Raw genomic sequence first — 18560 nt, 5'->3', positions numbered from 1 at the left:
GAATGTGTTTGTCTTTTCGTTTGTTTCTTGCCGACCGTTTGATTGCACTGCCATTATGAGAACCACAGCTACGTCCTTCATTGTTATTCTCAGTGTTGCTTAATTTATCACAATTTGGCATGAGACCTGACCCGTTTTGGCACTCTTCCCTGTTTAACATGTTACATAAGGGCTTTGTGTATTCACAGCCCTTCAGACATGTAAGCACTCATGGATGATTCCTGGTGTTTTTCTACTTAGAATTTTGATTAACCCCTTACTTATAAAATCAGAGTAATAAATACAAGCAAGCAGATGACAGCAAAGCATAAATGCAAAAAACCTGAAACGATGAGAAAAGAATTGTTGTTGTACAGTATGCGTGTGTGGGTGTCTGTGTGTGTGTGTGTGTATGTGTGTGTGTGAACCTGTATGTGGAAATGCACGTCTGTGTAATGCAAAAGTGTGTCAGCGCCTGTTTTGCTCTCACAGTGTTGAGGAGCTGTGTGCGAAGTCTTCGAGGATGTTTGAGGTGTAGACTGAGCTAGGAGGGTTTCCGAGCATCGACTCCATGATGGGGGAGTCGCTGACAGACTCCCCCGAACACACAGAGTCTCTGAAGGGGGAGGGGGGAGACAAAGCTAGGGAATCCTCCAGAGTTGGCTTGTTCTGAGATAAATCCTCGCCTTCCCTGTCCGACCCCTCCCCCTCCTCCTTGGCATCATAAATGTAGCTGTGCAAGAGATCCAGTTCCTCATCCTCAGACCCATCTTCTTCAAACGTCCCCAATTGTGGGGCCAAAGGAAGCTGAGAGGGGGTCAAGCTCAAAGGCTCGTTGGCAGGGATTGCCTCCCCAGTGGCGTGGTCATTCAGTGCAGGGACATAGGAGCTGTGTGTGTCCACCACAGCCCCCTGCAAGCGCTCTGCGGTGCAGCCCTTCAAGTGAGAGGGCAAATAAGAAGACGGCTTATTTAAATTAGACTCCAGCCCTTGCATCTGTCCAGAGCAAGTCGGAGTCCAGAGGGGGCGCTGCGAATCACCCTCGTCGTCCTCCTCCACCAGGTTGTACAGAGGTTTAGCACCGCGTGGTTCTTGGGGGTGACGTGGTTCTGTGCCAAGGTCGCAGGTGGAGGGCTCACAACTGTGGGGGTCGGGGGTGTTAGTTAGGGGCCTGATGACCGCCGTCTGATTCAAGCCGGCTTCCTGTTTCCTCACATGCACAGACAGTCTGTGCCACACATTCCCCCCCCTCGGAGGGTGTCTTGCACCTGATTCAGACCATGACACAGACTTGCCATTAGAACTATGAACGAGATAAAGATCCAAGTTACTATCACAGGAAACCGGGAGGTGGTTGCAGAAAAACAACATCAACATAGCAGCAACACAACACAACAGAGCAGCAGCATTTCAACATTTGTGATGCATGTTAAAATACTTTTTAACCACATGACTAGAACAGCTTTGCTAAGGGGTTCACGCATGAGCTCTAAGGAGCATTACGTTTATCAACTGTGGCAGTTCACAAACATAGCGAGTCATAATGTGCTGCAGACAGCATTATGATCTTCCAATTACTTCAAACAATGAGCTTACAGAATTAAGAGCCACCCAGCTAATTTCTTCCGGTCTTAACTGTTTGCTTATGTAGTTAAAATGGGACACATGCTTTTGGGGAATTTCAGTTGGTGCCTGAACTGGCCTGAAGACGACACAGAGTTTAGTGCATAATGAGCTAGGACTAGCTCTAATGTGATTAGTTGGAGAGGTGCGGAGGGGCGTTCATGCTGAGAAAAGTTAAATGTGAGGTTAATTCAGGATAACCTAAAAGCAGCAGGGTGGCAGATCTCCTTCATAGAGGGCTGCAGTGTCAAAAACCTTTTTGCCATTGCCATTGAGTAACAGGATCACAGAGGCGAGTGATTCCTTTAATTCATCAGACACTTTAACCAACCAGATAGACTTTATTGTTGAATACAAAAAAAATCAACAAACTCAAGCTGAGAGCAAAACAAATAATGAATTGATTCTCGCTACACCTTGTCCTTCATGTCACTCATCAAAACAAAGCAATATTTTTTATCTAAAATAGAATAAACAGTGCCAAAACGATGCCACCTCTATGTCGTGCAGAAAGTGATGGATTTCAGCTTTAGGACTTTTGGGCAAATTATGATCATCTGGCTGGGGAGTGTCTAAATGTCTCCCCTGGTTGTATATATAGTAAAATATGTCTCAGTTGACAGTGCAGCTCCCCAGGAAAGGAGTTGAAGGACCACCATGCCAAAAACATTTGCCAGCCCCGACATTTTGCGGACAGTATGCTGCTCAGTTACGAAGGTTAAAGGGTTAGAAGATTAGAAAGGCTGCATAGCAAGGGTGAGAGACAACACGTAAACATATTGGGATCACTCTCATACTCTTCCCCACTCCTTACTTTAGATACCTGTCCATGTGTCACTGCTGTGGATCTCAAAAAAGTTATATGCAAGTCTTATATCTAGTTCAGATGTGTGACATCTATACTTTAATAATCACTTACGCATTAGCACGGCCTGTTTTAATCCACAACATCAAATTGTCCCACCCTGAGTCCCACCCACCTTTCTGTTAAATTTAGCTTAATTTTATTGATAACATTTCATGCCCCTCAGCGGGAGGGGGATGTGCCATATAAATCAGTATTCACTGCTCACTGTTTCTAAATCAGTGTATCAGTTTAGTTTTACATAGATCGGGGTACTGGAAAGGACCAATAAGATTAAGCATAAACACTCAAACATTATGATAACAATAATGTAAGAAAAATAAGCAGCTGCAGGTCACTGTTGATGATATATTTAGACAAATGCCAAACGACTTTTGTGAGTTTCAACTCACTGTAACATTTGAGTGTTTAGGCATCTTATAGTTTTGTCTCTAACGAAAAACAATCTAGCAAGATGAACAACAGAAAAAGTCACTCACTTGGCATTGCCCGACCCAGGCTTCTTCCGGCGGAACATATTCAGGATGCTGCTGTTCTTGCATTGAGGCGACTTTCCATCTCCAACGTGCATTCGCACCACATCAGATGTGGTGAAGGCACTTCGGACATTCCTCTCTGGTTTGGCGATGATAATGTACATCTTAGGTGTGAACATGCACCCCAGTGCCACTGTTACACTCAGGCTGACGGAGAAGGATGTGGTTATGATCTTGTAGTTTGAGCCAAAATAGATTGGCACAAAGGCCAACCAGATGATGCAGGTAGTGTACATTGTGAAGGCAATATATTTAGCCTCATTAAAATTGGCTGGAACGTTCCGCGTCTTGAAGGCATAGTAGGTGCAGCTCATGATTAGCAGGCCGTTGTAGCCCAGTGGCGCCACCATGCCTATGTTGCTAGTATTACAAATGAGGTAGACCTCACGTATGCTTGGGTATGACTTGATGGGCTCAGGAGGCTCCAGAATGATGAGTGTGATCTCCAGAGTTAGCTGCATACTGATCAGCATAAAGGCAATCACCACCTGCGCCCAGGCGCTCATGAAACGGGGCTTCTTGGTGCAGATCTTCTTCTTGCTGCCTGCCAGAATGCGGGCAATGCGGTTAGTTTTGGTTACCAGGGCAGAGTAGCACATGGCAGATGAAAGGCCCACCAGGAGGCGCTGCAAGTAGCAGGAGGTGACTGTTGGACGGGCAATTAAGGTGAATGGACAGATGTAGCCCATGAAGATGCCAGCCAAGATGATATAACAGAGTTCTCTGCTCGAGGACTTAACCACAGGTGTATCACGGTACTGGATAAACACAAACGTAACAAAGGAAGTGATCAGGATGCCCACACAGGAGAAAGCCACTGCCACCATGGATTCCACATCTGCCCAATCAAGATATTTCAGAGGCAGGGGCTGGCAGCCTGAAAAGAGCAGAGGAAATTTGGGGTAATCTTTTGTTGGTACTGTAGTAGGTTTTTTTGAATAAAAGATACATTAAAATAGGTGATAATAACCAAGAAGCAGACAGAAGAGAGGTAGCAGAGAGGAGAGCAACACAAATGTGGAGACACAAGGGAAGTCAGGTGTGTAGCAGAGATCAGAGTCTATCTAGATGGCCTAAAATTGCTCAGGAACTAAATTGCATGTGTCACAGCTCCAGTTCTGTCAGATTTCTCTCTCATTTTAATTTAATGCCAAATGTGTATGTGCAGACATGTGGTCGGTGTGTGTGTCAACTCTGTCATGTTGCCATCTAACACCCAGAAGGAAGTTTATAGAGCTTAATGGGAGAAAACTGACATCCCCAGACTTCCCCAGCTTAACCCTCTACAAATTACATGCTGCTGCTAATAGCATTACAGTCACTGCCGTCACAAGCAAGACTATGCAGAGAGAAACACACTACTGGTCTGCATTGCTAATTCCAAATATCTCAAATCATGAGAAATGTGAAATTTTATAATAACTTCTGGCCACAGGAAGCTTGGGTATTTTCCACACAAAATATTACTAATGTGAATATAAAGGTATGAAGCAGTTGTAAGACTGAGATATTATTTAAAAGCACTTTTGCAAAAACACGCTGAGACACAACCACCCAGCTTAGTTCACCGAGGCATCAACCCCACTGCAAGCAAATGGATAAGGGTGGCAAAGATGAATTGCTCACATCTATATGTCTTCTTACACAATCCTCAATCGCCTTATTCCTCTAAAAAACCTATTCTGTCATATCTAAGCTGGGAAGAACCAGATATAATTCAAAAACCAAGCCCACTATTGTGCTGTACATTGTCTCTGGGCCAATTAACATTGACTTCAAAGAGAAGCCATGGCCAAAATGAAATCATATTAAAGAAATAAAGGTATTTTAACAAAAGAAATCCTGCTCTAAATGAGCAAATGAGTGAGCATATGGACAGTACAACCTAACTATACGAATAGGATACCAACTCTCTCTATTAGTATTCTCCAGATAGGGACATGTAATGAGAGTAAAGGGAGAATTTCTTCCTCGACAGACTGCTGAGATGTATCCCCAAACCTCTCATGGCAGTAATAGGATTTTACACCTGGGAACTGAGAGCTCCTCTCAACTCTATAAATCGCTGTCAAAACAACCACTGGCTCACAACAAGGCAAAGAGCAGGGAGGAGGGAAGGAGTAGTGTGGAGGTTGAGAAAGTTAAGAGAGCAAGGTCATAGAACTTGGATGATGAAAAGCATCAGCAGAAGGAGGTGTCAGGGTGTGAAGTGTTAACGGGCTTATGGGGGGAGGATGATTTTTGACAGAGAAAAATAAAATTGAGAAAAAAAACGCTTGTGCTGTTTCAATTAGATGGGTGTTATACGTTAGCTCAGAGCAAACTCATGAAATAGGAGAAATAATTAATGAGGCTTGGTCAAAGGAAAGGAAATATATCGAATATCGATGGACACTGTTCATAAAATTAAAAGGAGATTGGCTCGGAGTGTCTGGTTTTGCCTCTCCTACCTTCCAGGTCATCATCGGGCCACCATCCCAGCTCACATGCCTTGCAGGTAAACTCATCCTGGACAATCTCATTGTCCTTGCACGTGGTGCAGATCCAACAGCAGCTCACCTCGCCCTTCCTGATCACCTGCACACAGAGAGGCCAGACATCTTAGTAACCAGTCACAACAGTAATCAAACAGTGATATTAAGCAGATCACACCCAAAGCAACCTAAATAAGTAATCAGCACCAAGGGGATTTTTAAAGAAGAGGATATGTTGCTGCAGTTTCTTTTTTCCTTGAGCCCCAGACATAAAAACAAGGCCAGCTGCTTTTACATTCTGCTCCCTAAGACTCTGTTACCAGCACTGTGATATGTAAAGCAGGGTGATAAGTGGGGCAGAAAACAAAGCAGATAGAGGAGGAAGCGTGAGCAGCAGCCTCCCTCAGGACAATTTAGGGTATAGCTAGAGTGTAAACAATTGTCTCAAGATAAAGCAAATTAGGGCATTTCTTCAAACTGGGCTTAATACCAGTTTTTATTGTTTAAACTCCCTTTCTCCTCAGCCAGATAGGGTGAAGGGCACAGGAAATGATTTGTTCACCTTGTGCAAACTTCATTCATTGTGTGTGCTATAATTTAGACTGATAAGACTTCTCATAAGTAATCATAAAAAGCACAAGGATTTTTTTATTAATGTTGAGTTAGACTGAGAAAACGTGCCTGTGTAAATTATTTCTCTTTTATAAAGCATTGTACACAATTATTTAATTGATGAAGCAGGATGTCAAAATGTAGGACAGACTAACATCCCCAAAGTTTACTTGGCAACTGAGGATGCGTTGGACAATTATCAAAGAGAACAAATGGGAAGTGTTGAGATTCATGGCAAGAATGGGGCATCACGTCTAAGCTGTGACACAGTTACCATTAGAAAAAAAGGTTCTTTGAGAGCACAGGGGAAAAACTATATCTGTCTTAACTGATTGCACTTATTTTTAGCCACGCTAGTGGTGTGGATCTAGAGATGGCTATGTTGGTTGGTTAGCCGGTCTTCCATGTTGGTCACAGCAGAAATCTCTTAAAAACGTTTGGATGGATTGCCATCACATTTTGTACAGATATTCATGTTCCTCTCAGGATTATTTGGAAAAAACTTTGATGATGTTCCACATTTAGGAAAATACACTATTTCTCTTTAATGCCAAGAGTTAGATGAGACTGACTGATACAGCACCATTGTCGCCATTACCAGCAGCTAATCATAAATCGTAAATCAGCTAATCGTAATCTTATCGTAAAGACAGGCAACAAAGGAAAAACAGCTAGCCTGGCTTGGTCCGAAGGTAACAAAATCCCCCACCTAGCACCTCTAAAAGTAATTTAACACTCAATATCTCACAGAAATGTGTGCTACATCCCTGGGGACCACCAATGTATTTTAAAACTTGTGACAATGGTGGGGGGGAAGCTGCACCGGTTGTAATTGAAACAGTGACCACCAAATTATACAAACGTAATTTATACATTTAACTCAACACTACCCTGTTGAAATGTATGCACTACACAAGTGAGTACCATTACGCACGAGGTATCAGAATTTAGACCTACCACTAATACTTTGTGAAACTCATTGTGTGTGAGTCGGCCTGGCCAAACTCCTTGTTGCAATGAAAATTAGCTAGTTAGAGTAGAATCGATGTTAAATAAGCTCTGCTGGCGTTTACTTCTATACACTAGCACAGTATTGAATTAACACTTCCAGACAGTTTTGGATCCCCAGAGTCACACAGCAAATTCTTCACTGTTAATGACTTTTGCTTTTTTAGATTTCAGGTTTTTCAGACTAACTTAACAATGTTGGAGTTTATTTATCGCTGGAGGATTTGAACCCTTACTTTGATTTGTCCTTTGGAGCAAGGCTCACTGCAGACTGAGCGGACCATGTCACTGCTGTTCAACCACAGCTTCTGGTCATCGATGTTTAGGATGCCCTCATGCCAGGAGCCCACGTTTATGTAGTCATAGCTGCCATCACCAACACCCTGTAGATTCATGATGTCATACCTGGATGGACAGAGGGAGGGACAGAGGACTTCAATGAACAAGAACAAGTTTAGTAAGTGACAAAGAGAAAAAAAAAGACTAGAAGAGGAACGGAGTACAATGGAGGAGAGTTAAAGATCACAAACAGAGAAAGACGGAAGAAGGAAAAGAGAGATATAGAGGGAGGGGAGAAGGAGAGAGTGACAGGTAATATAATGATAACGATTACGCAGCTTAGCACACCTAACAAAGTCTCTTAAACAGCTTACAACCCCATTAGTGTAAAATCAAGAACTCATGCCAGTGCACACCGTGGCCTCATCTTCATATGAAACCAGGGTGTGCTCCACCTGACCACTAGTTGACAGAGTAATAACACGGCTGTGTTTTCTGACTGTCAAATGCTGTCTGTTGGACTGAAGAAAGATGAAAGTGCCTGCCACTGCAAACAATCCACTGAATCGGTTCCAGTCCAAACTAATTACATCCTTCTGTCCTCAAGATTAGTGCACATGCGTGCTTGTACACGCATGCAAATGAGTAGGAGAGTGTTAGACGTGAGAAACTCACAGATTCTAACCACCATGGTGATATGAAATGTCTGTTTCCATTTGCTTTTTTACCACCTCCTCATCCCCTTACCTTCCTGGGGTGTCTCCGTTTTCATCAAAATAGATGTCCTCTCCAGAGACTCCTCTGAAGGAGGTCTTCAGAAGGTAGTCCAGCAGCTTGCTGCCATCGATGGGGTCCATGGCTTCACAGAGCCCTGGCTGCCCTGGACACAACTCCTTGTGCATATCATGGAGGCCATGAGCCATGGCATAGATGGCATTGATGACAAATCCCATTTTACTATCCTGAACATAGTTTTCATGCAGACTTTCATTTCCTGTTAGAGGGAAAAAGAAGATGGTATCAAAATAATGGAAACATTTATAAAATGTTTACAATTGCAGAAAATGTTGATGTTTGTCTGGTGTTTTGTGCTGTATTCAAACTGCAGTTACACTGTAGAACCATTGTGTTTTCCACAATGCACGGTTAAATTAGAACTAGACCCGGAAAATCTATTGCAAAGCAGAACTTTCTTTTGCAGAAAAATATTCGCATACAAGGAAATCACAATATGATGCCCAAAATCTCAATAAGAAACACATGTGGAGAACAAGCATTGTCTGGGAAAATCCTAGACTGTGAACGTCAAGTTGTACTACATTGTCCGCCATCTAAAGGCACTGTCCCACAGTCAACCCTTACTGTTTTTGAGGATGTAAATACAAGTTACATTTTTGCATCCTTGTATGAAAATATTTCTTCCAAAGTTAAGACTAATTTTTCATTTTCTTTGCCCCCTAAGACAGTGCATTTAAAATCCTGATATTTAATGTCCACAACTCTCCATCATATACATTAACATGCACAGACACATCAGAAGGTGTGATCTATTTCAATACACCAACATCTTTTTCAGGTGTTTCAGTCTTTTGGGTGAACAGTGTGTACTGGGTGAGCCATTCCTTTGTGCATTTTTCAAAGTGTAAGGCCAATTTCCTTTTTATTCCTCATACATTATAAACAAGCCCAGTGCTCCACATCAGAGTTTGACTAACGCAATCCATGGTCTGGCCGAGAGCCTGAGACCGCCAGGAACAAGACATCTCACAATTTTACAAAATAGCAGTTTTTAGACGTTACAGAGAGTCTTGTGTTGAAGAGAGCATAAGTCAAACTCTTCCTGTCTTGGAGGAGTCAAATGCTCACAGAGTGCAGGTGCAATTCTGATAAAATCATTACCATAGTAGTGGCAAGAAAAAATGCACTTACCACCTTGAAGGTCTTTGGAATAAAAAAGGGTACATGAGAGTGTGATACAGTGGAAGTAGAAAAGCAACTACAACTGTACTGCTCTGAGATAGCAACAGTCAGAAAAAGCCACTAATTGATTTTAGTTATCAGTTGATTAAAAGCATGCCGAGCAATTTGTTTTATAATGTCATATTGCATGGTTGATTTGATTACTTTTTTATTGGATTTGTTGTGAGTAATTTTGACTTGTTATTTAAATGCCATTAACAAGTGCAGAACACAATTTACCATGATCACCTTTTGGGAGCAAAGGGAGAGAATATTCGGGGAGGAAAACAGAAAGAAAACAAATACACAGTTTTTGTTATTATTCATGAGTTATGCACTCTGGTCAAATGTACTCCTCTACTCTCACTGGCAGAAAAATTAAAAAATAGAGTATGATGCTCCTATTTATTAACAAAAACATTTCTCTGTTGTCACCCACCGGAGCAGACTTTCTTGTAGTTTTTGTTCTCCTGTGGGTGGCCCGCGAGGCGGCACTGGAAACGGTACTGCCAGAACTCAGAAAACCAGGGGTTCCTGGTGTTAGTGTCCAGGCGCAGCTTCAGGTAGTAATCATCAAAGGTTTTGACCACCTCTGATTGAAGCTTCATGGTGATTCCTCCATCTGCTTCCTGCTCATAACCCTCCACAACCTCGTCACGGTCTGCCCACCCATCACTGCAGCAGCAAGAGAAAAAGAAGAAGAGGCTATAACATAAGGATCGCAGGGGAAAGGCAGTAAAATGTTATAAAAAATATTTTAAGTGAGAAAAAAACATTTTTAACATTTAGAATGAGACTAATTGACAGTGATGCTAGTCTGCCCCTGTTACTGTCATGATTTTTTTATACTGAGTTGTAGTAAATAGGATTTACACTGCTGATTCAGACTGACATACCCAGAAAACTATTCAACTATAAAAATGGCATCATTGACACTACAGGCAAACTAGTTTCAAACAACCTAAACAAAACAGATTCCACTAGAGTCTCTATTCTATTGATGATTTTCTGTCTATTCTTAGGGGGACAGGGCAGTTAGGAGTTAACAAACATTCTTTAAACCTAACTGACTATGTGCTGAATCCCAACTGTTACTGAGTCAATGTGCAGGGTGCAAGCTCCCCTTAATGGTGACCGTTATAAAACAATCTGATTATGATTGTTTTGTGATTCGTTCCTATTATCTACTGGTTTGACCTCTGGGAGTTGATTGTGGAAGCAGCTACGAGTTCTCGCTGAACAAAACGACACAAAGCAGGGTTCAGTTCCCAATGTTATAAAGGTCAAATGAGACACACAAGAATATATGCATTTAATAACAATTGCTGCATTCATTTAGATGATACAACAGTAGATAGATGAGAAAGTGACTTCATAGAAAAGTTGGATGAGTCAAAAGCAGGTTCACACACAGAATTCTTAAGAAAGGAAAACAGTGTTAAACTACTATTTATGATACAAATTTATAATACCAATTAAAACAGATGAGAGGGGCTTTGTTCAGGGTTTTTAGAGAATGTATTGTTACAGATTCACAACAGCAACCAAAAGCATCTTAGTCAGTTCAGCCCTTAGTTCCTTATTAAAACTTTCTTGGAAGTATATATTATGAAAATGAGCTAATACCTAACATTGCTTGCATAGGCCTAGTTTTTTACCCAACTGAACTGAACAGCTTGTACCAGCAGCCGACTGAACTAATAAATGACCTGAAGACTGAACATAGGCGCTGTGTACAGTGATCCATTCACTGATTGATGTACTGGTTGTGGATTTGAATGGTGATGTGTTGCCAAGCATTGTCAGTGACATTCAGTGTATGAACATATCAATGGAATAACTTGAAAAGTAATTTTCACCTCTAAATGGACAGTTGGGTTATAGAGGAAGTAGCAGCATGAAAACAGAACCATGCAAAAGCCATTTGGACATACAGAGCAGCAGTATCATTGAGTAAAAGGCAATACAGAAGTAGAGCAGCTGTGGGTTGAATGATGTTTGTTATGTCTGTGTTCAGATGGATACAAATGAGAACATTTCTATCAAACAACAGCAAATGTAATGAAAGAATAACATCAATGCACAAACCAAAACTATAGATCATGTGTTGCTTCCATTGAAATAATGAGCTTCCACTAAAAGCTGGTCGACTGGGGCCTATACTCTTGTACAATGTTAAATTAGCATGGCAGCACTGGTTTTAGAGGCTTATCTCAAGTCCACTGCAGCAATCCTTAATTTAAAGAGGATGGAAATCTCACCATTAGTGCCTGAACCGTAATTGTAGGCTTTACACAATCCCTTCAGCTTGCTTGTTTGTTTGCTTGTGTAACCCTCTGTGAGAGAATTTTGACCTTACCAAGCCAATTTGGACACACAGATTAAGAGAAATGGAAAACATCAGTAAAGGGGACAATGAAAAACAAATTAACAGGTAAACAATCTGTGCTCTCCCCGTTCTCTAAATCTCAACCGGTGTGGGGTTTCAGGCTGTATTTTACTCTGTGTCTCTCTATCTATAATGTGGGCTTTGGGCTACTGCTTTGAAATACCTATGCTATTGACAGCTACACACCAATTAGGTATGACTCACCATGGAACCAATTATCTTGCACGCATGGGATGTTCTGGATGATTGATAAGGACACACGTGTGAGTATTTGTGTGTGTGTGTGTGTGTGTGTGTGTGTGTGTGTAGGTCAAAATCTCTGACTTTAGAGTCTGAAACACGTGAATTTCATTGGTCCTAGTCACATTTCCTTAATTTGTTCCAAGTGAATGCTGTCTCTGTCCTCCCTGCTCTCTTCCAGTACATGTAGTACACACACACACACACACACACACACAGTATAGATTTGTGTGCATAATTATTCCGAGTGTTTGTCATAAACATACTTTAACTGACAGGGTGACTACATTTCAGATGGTCTGTTCAATATGATTTTGTGTTTAATTTATTTGTTCTAGTAGAACAGTGGAAAACAGACTGGTTTAGGATAAAGAGAGTGAGGTGCAATACGCGCATGGCTGTTTCTCACAGTGGAGTTTGTGATGTAGAAAAATGTCATTCTCTCTTCCTTGCTCTCTGCTGCCTGGCAGAACTCCAAGCAGCTCATCAAAACTCTTGGGCCATCAGAGAGACGCCTAATGGGACAAAATCTGATTTAATGTCACCTCAATGTTCTGCAGCTTCACACTGCATATTGGAAGGACCATTATTACACAACCTGAGTCAGATATAGTGGAGGAACACCTGTTTGAGCGGATTAAGGAGTCAACGCTGTTCAAGTATGCTAATAGTTTTGGAGTCGTTGTACTGAAGACAGACAAGGCAGCAGTTCTGAGCTATAAAACAGAGTATACCTCTGACGTATTTGTTGGACGTATGTATGATTTAAAAAAGAATTCATTAGTTTTAAGAAACCTCAGGTGTTTGATGCAAGGCATTATACTGAATACCAGTTAATTTTGGCAGTAAAAAGGATCACAAATGCAAACACTGTGAGTACTTATGTTTAATCCAACAATATTTCTACCTAAGATGCAAAATAGGTAATTTGTCTTTGCCCTTCAACGTATAGTTTTTTAACCTTTTTAAAAAGTGACCTAAATGACTGTTACAAAAAGCTATTCACATGAGTTTATTCTGATCTGGCAACACAAACACACGATTGAAAAGAAATATAAGTTTCATGGTTAATAGAAACCAACTTTGGCTGTTGGTAGAAGTGAACCATGAACGAGTGTCCAGTGCCCAAGTTACTTTAGACACGTAAGTTAAGTAAGTAAATACAGCACAAGTACAAAAATATTGTGGCACAGTGGATGTATTTATATTCAATATTAAATTTAGATTTAAACAAGTAAAACTCACAAGACTGAGGCCAATCCTTACAGTTTGAACTCAATTCAATTTCTCTTCTACCATTAACTTTCCAACTACTGAATAATTTAAGTCAGTATTTAGCTCTGCAAGTACAGTCAGCAAGATGCTAATACTACAGGCCTAATAATGGGACATGTGTAATATGATGATTTACTGAGACTTGATGATGTTTGGCATTGTTTAGAGGGCTGCAGCATGCCAACAATTATTTATAGAGTAGCATACAAAAGTGAGAAGACTGAAACCTCTCCCGACTCTCCGGATGATCTAGTTCCAGTTTGATAGCACATTTGTATATTTATGAAGCCATGAATTAATTGGCAGGGCAGAGATTTAATCACATGCGCTGTTTCCCCTGGAGGATGAATGAGAAGAGTTACTTTAAAAAGAGGAAAGGAAGGATAGGGTAGTCAAGAGTTTCCTAATTGCTCTACGTGAGTGAAATAAAAGTTCAGGTAGTTAATAGAAAAAACTTTTAATCTGCCTGTCATTCATTAGAATGGCAAGCGGTCGAATTGCTGGAATTACAATATTCTTAAAAGTAAAATCAGGCTTTAGGTCTTTGATAGCATAATGGATTGTTTCTTTGTAGGAACAAACAGACACACACACAAACACACACACACACACACACACACGCACACACACACACATTATTTACACCCATCAAAACTTCTTGTTTCTCTTTTTTTGATCATTGTCCAATCATCTCATTCTCAGTGGTGGAAGAAGCACTCAGATCCCACATTATGTAATTGTGAGCAAGGATTTCACACAATAGGAGCTCTTTGGGGTAATTTTAGTTTTCTGTTCTACATTTATCTCTATGACAATCGCACAACATCCTTAATGAATTTTAAAATGCTCTGGCAGTGGAAGAAATATTCATAGGGTTTCTCTCGTAAGCTGAACATTAACGTTCCATCTCAAAAACTGCCATTCTCTATCTCTCTATCTCTTTCTTTCTCTCACTCTCTCTCTCCCTACACTCCCATTCTCCTTCATTTCCCTTATTTCTGCAACTCTGTAGAGTTAAAAGTGGTGGTAGCTTGTTAGCTAGATGGCAGCAGCATGACTCTCTTGAGGTGACACTGAGGACCCTGGGTGAGCTTGGAGCCTTTAAAAGCCCATCCAAGCTGCTTTTACTAATTCATCATGCCCCAGTTTGAGTTGGGAGATCAGTCTCCACTACGTTGACGGGAAACACTGCTGGGAGAAAATCCTTTTTGCTTTTTAGCACCAAAGGAATGTCAATCCACTACTAAAGCCCATGATAATGTCGCTGCATGGAATATCGGTCGTAGCAGTGACTGATGAATGACAGAATCTTATCATCACTTGGTGAATTTATTGTTAAAATCATTACATAAGGTTGGTTAGAGCAAGGCTGTTTAAAAATGCTTCCATGTTCCTTTTTTGGCATTTTGGTTGCTCTTTATTGCAATAATCATTTATTCTTGAAGGAAGGGAAGGTGTAAACTTCATCAATGGCAAAGATGCATTCACATTATTGACAAATATGTCTTGTTTTCTATATAAACAATGAATCATCATATCTATTAAATGTTAGAAAAGAAAAAGAGTGGTAGTTCACCTATATTTGCAAGCTCCCAAAAATGTAATGTTGTAACATTTGTGGCCGCCAGGTCTTTGTCAGGAAAATATCTACCTGAACAAAAACAGACCAAAAAATTACGAAATTATGATTTTGATGATTTGGGTATATTTGCATCATTATATTTTTAGAAGCTGGGGTTTAATGTGCCACCTGTCCAAAATATGAAATTATTTAATTAACAATAATTCATTTGTAATTAAGAAAACCTCACAGACTAAAAGCGGAGAATGTTTGGAATCTTTTGCACGAAAACAATTAGATTATTAATTATTGTTGATTTATTGTAATTTTGCACAATTTCATACATTTTCCAATATTAGCTATCTAAGCATTTCAGCTTTTATTAATCAGGATGCAACATCTACTATGTGTCCAGATGCAAAGCCAGTGTGCTATTTGTGATCACTCCTGCACCCATCCCCTTGCACAAGGGAACACAAGGCATCAGTTGGAAAGAGAGAGATGTCCTTGACAATGTGTGGCTGCTTTCAATTAACATCAGAGGCATGTTATAAATATTCAGATGCAGCTTATTGTGCTCCTTTGCTCAGTGGAAGACAAACATATGCAATCCCGAGTCCCGACTCAACTTAAATATACTTTCAAGTGTGTACGAGTAATGCAAGCAGGGCGCCATCCCTGTAGAGAGTGTGTCCATATCTTATAATTACAATCTTTGTTGCTGTTGTTGCTGGGAGGAATTTTTCAGATGTCGGACATATTTCCCTAGAAGGGACTATTGTGTTTGGAGCCCTGCTGACAGACTGAATGACAGATATGCAGTGAGACGATCACACCAACTCTGTCATGAGCCCAAACTAAATTTCCATGGTGACTGTAGCACAAGCAGCACACAAGCCTTTCATTTCAGAGGTACAGTAAATCCTGTCCTACTTACAATAATTATATTGCGCTTGATTCCTGCATGGCTTGCTCCAGTAAACTCTCACTAAACTTGCATGAAGATTGCTTTCTTGCAGAGGGTCAAAAGGACAGAATAATGTCGCACAGAGAGAGTAACGTGAAGATGGAGGCTCAGTGCTCGACATCACTCCTCACCTGCTTTTTGTCTCCTTTCCCATCACACACCTCCATCGCCCACCACACTTTCTCTCTTCCTTATATTCATAATATACCAGTCGCTGATGTGCTCACACTGGAAGCCTAACAAAAGACAGTGTGAGTGAGCCTATAGCAAGAGAGCACAGCACATTGATGGTTATGGGGATCACGCCACACACATCTTAAGATAATCCTGAAAAGATGAAAGGGAAAATTGTAGATGATCAGAAAAACCTGCCTGTAAATTTTGGAAAAACACAGTTCTGCAGTATATAAAGCATGGAAGTTTGAAATTGGCCATCAACTACTTAATGGAAATCCTTTTTTGCACCCCCAAACAGTTTTCATAAATCTGAGTATATCTTCTCACGTTTGATTCAGAAGAATTTCTGAAGGATGGATAACACCAACGCCAAGAAACAAAAATCTAGTCCTAACCCCTTGTACATCTACAATTCTGGATGGCGTGGTTGCCAGTGCTGATGCCAGAGATCAGGTCTCTTTTTGCTCATGCCCCGCTATTTGCCAAATTACTTGCAAGTCAATAGGCAAAATTCTACATCCTCCGCACTCTCCTTCCTGAGATGGGTAGGAGATAAAAAGCCTTAGATGACAGGAAAAAGGCAGCTAAATGTGCAGCACCACAATTTCCCTCTCTCTCTATCGCGCTCTCTCTCTCTCTCTGGCGCCCTTAATGTTTCATTTATTCAAGCTCAGAGCAAAACCTGAGTCCCCTGGTTACAGGAAATCGACTAGGACAGCCAAATGCAGGGATGCATGTGACACATAGAATATGGAGTCACAGCTTTCTTTGCACCTCAAAAGACACAGTCATACCTTGCTAACGACTTGTGTCAAGCCAAGAACACAAGAACATCTACAGTCTCAGTGTCCATTTTGTCAGGAATGAAATGAACTAAAACAAGAAGCAAGCATTCAATATGGGACCCAGACCAAAACTGTGTGTTAGCGGGGGCAGAAATGAGCGTTACATGTGGAAAAGCAGCTTATGCAAATGATGTTTAGTAATAACAGTATTCCAGCAACATTAGAAGGAGAGGGAGAAATCGAATGGTGCTAATTGCAAGAGAGCTGGCAGGCGGGAAAATGGGTAGGTGGGTTCACTCCCTGCTGCCATTTAGAAACTATGGTGATGGGGAACAGGCAGAGAGAGGGTGATAACAAAGGACACTGTACAGTAGATGTATTTCAAAATTTTCAAAGCTGAAAAAAATGATTTCATGGCATTTCTTTACATCACCGAGGATGTGGAAATTTAGTCTGGATTCATATATTTACAGTAATACTCATTTTAACTGCAAGATAATTTAATGGGATTTGCCTCGGGGAAACTTTAGTTAAAACACACACTGCCAGAAATTGTCATGGCTGCATTCCTGTCAGCTCACATATTCTGTTACATTCACTTACAGTTTGAAAAAAAATGATGATATAATACCTACAGTATTTCACAGCTATCAGCAGTAAGGCCAAGTGTCACCTACACTTTAAATTAGTGAGTGGAGACCTGAAAGAAATTGTGTGGCCTCTTTGCAAAATCTGTGCATCATTTTGAGTGTTTTGTCTGTCTTCATTAGCCACAGCTGCAATTTACAGATGAAGTAAAAATATTTGTGATTTGTTGTTTTACACATACCTGGGTTTGGTGTACTAGACATCACAAATGTAAAAGAAGTCAGTATTGTAAAATAGGTATGTAATGGTATTACTGATAGAATTGTTGGCAGGGAGATCTGGTTCTGAACTTCTAAATGATAACACTCCATAATTCCAGTTGTGAACACTGTGCCCAATGTGCATCAGATAGAAAGTACATTTTACTCATATCAAGCACAACTGTTATGTAATTGGTTATGCAGTTAGCAGTTAAACATAATTAATTGCTTTAAGTACCTAATCAAATATTAGGTACTTAAAGGTCAAATATTTGCGCCTGTATTGCTTTTTTTATTTTTTTATTTTTTTTAAATGCAACATTCACTCCGACAGGGTAAACACCTTGACAAACAATCTATAAATGGAGCAACAGCTTTAGCAAAAAGACACCTTTGAGCACTGGTCAAAGCTCACTAACAGCAACATGGTGGTGGTGGATCTGTAATAACATTGGCAGCAATCTCCTGGGAGTCATTGTGCTCTCTGTGGTCAAGTATGGAGTCTTTGGCCATTTTACTGCATAAAGGACACTCTATGTAGCTAACACTGGTCCACATATATAACTTCCTGTTCAACCAATGAAGCTTAATGGGAAACAACTGTATACTACTCTATATACAGGGGTGTGAAAAAGTGTTTGCCCCCTTCCTCATTTCCTGTTCCTTTGCATGTTTGTCACACTTAAGTGTTTCGGAACATCAAACCAATTTAAACAATAGTCAAGGACAACACAAGTAAACACAAAATGCAATTTGTAAATGAAGGTGTTTATTATTAAAGGTGAAAAAAAATCCAAACCATCATGGCCCTGTGTGAAAAAGCAATTGCCCCCCTTGTTAAAACATACTATAACTGTGGTTGTCCAGACCTGAGTTCAATTTCTCTAGCCACACCCAGGCCTGTGTATTGCCACACCTGTTCACAATCAAGGCATCACTTAAATAGGAGCTGCTTGCACAGTAAGGTCCACCAGAAGATCCTT

The 18560-nt window shown here is 40.7% G+C and overlaps 1 protein-coding gene across 4 annotated transcripts in view; it reads right to left on the bottom strand.

Annotated features, from left to right (window-relative positions):
- Positions 1 to 354: 354 nt before the first annotated feature.
- Positions 355 to 18560, bottom strand: part of grm1a (glutamate receptor, metabotropic 1a) — a 29402-nt gene continuing 11196 nt past the window's right edge. Inside the window, exons 4-11 of one of the 4 annotated variants that reach the window (XM_034900317.1) lie at positions 9775 to 10010; positions 9576 to 9584; positions 9306 to 9317; positions 8124 to 8370; positions 7334 to 7502; positions 5454 to 5580; positions 2947 to 3880; positions 355 to 1282 (exon numbers count right to left, since the gene is read on the bottom strand). In XM_034900317.1, the coding sequence (XP_034756208.1) occupies positions 466 to 1282; positions 2947 to 3880; positions 5454 to 5580; positions 7334 to 7502; positions 8124 to 8370; positions 9306 to 9317; positions 9576 to 9584; positions 9775 to 10010 (2551 nt within the window). In that variant the 3' untranslated portion in view covers positions 355 to 465. The remainder of the gene's footprint in view (positions 1283 to 2946; positions 3881 to 5453; positions 5581 to 7333; positions 7503 to 8123; positions 8371 to 9305; positions 9318 to 9575; positions 9585 to 9774; positions 10011 to 18560) is intronic. The other 3 variants (XM_034900320.1, XM_034900318.1, XM_034900319.1) reach the window with 3 other exon arrangements.

Source organism: Etheostoma cragini, chromosome 18 (genome assembly GCF_013103735.1).
Source record: "Etheostoma cragini isolate CJK2018 chromosome 18, CSU_Ecrag_1.0, whole genome shotgun sequence".
Classification (NCBI taxonomy): Eukaryota; Metazoa; Chordata; class Actinopteri; order Perciformes; family Percidae; genus Etheostoma; species Etheostoma cragini.
Note: the sequence above shows the minus strand (reverse complement) of the source record. Positions and strands in the feature narration are given on the sequence as shown.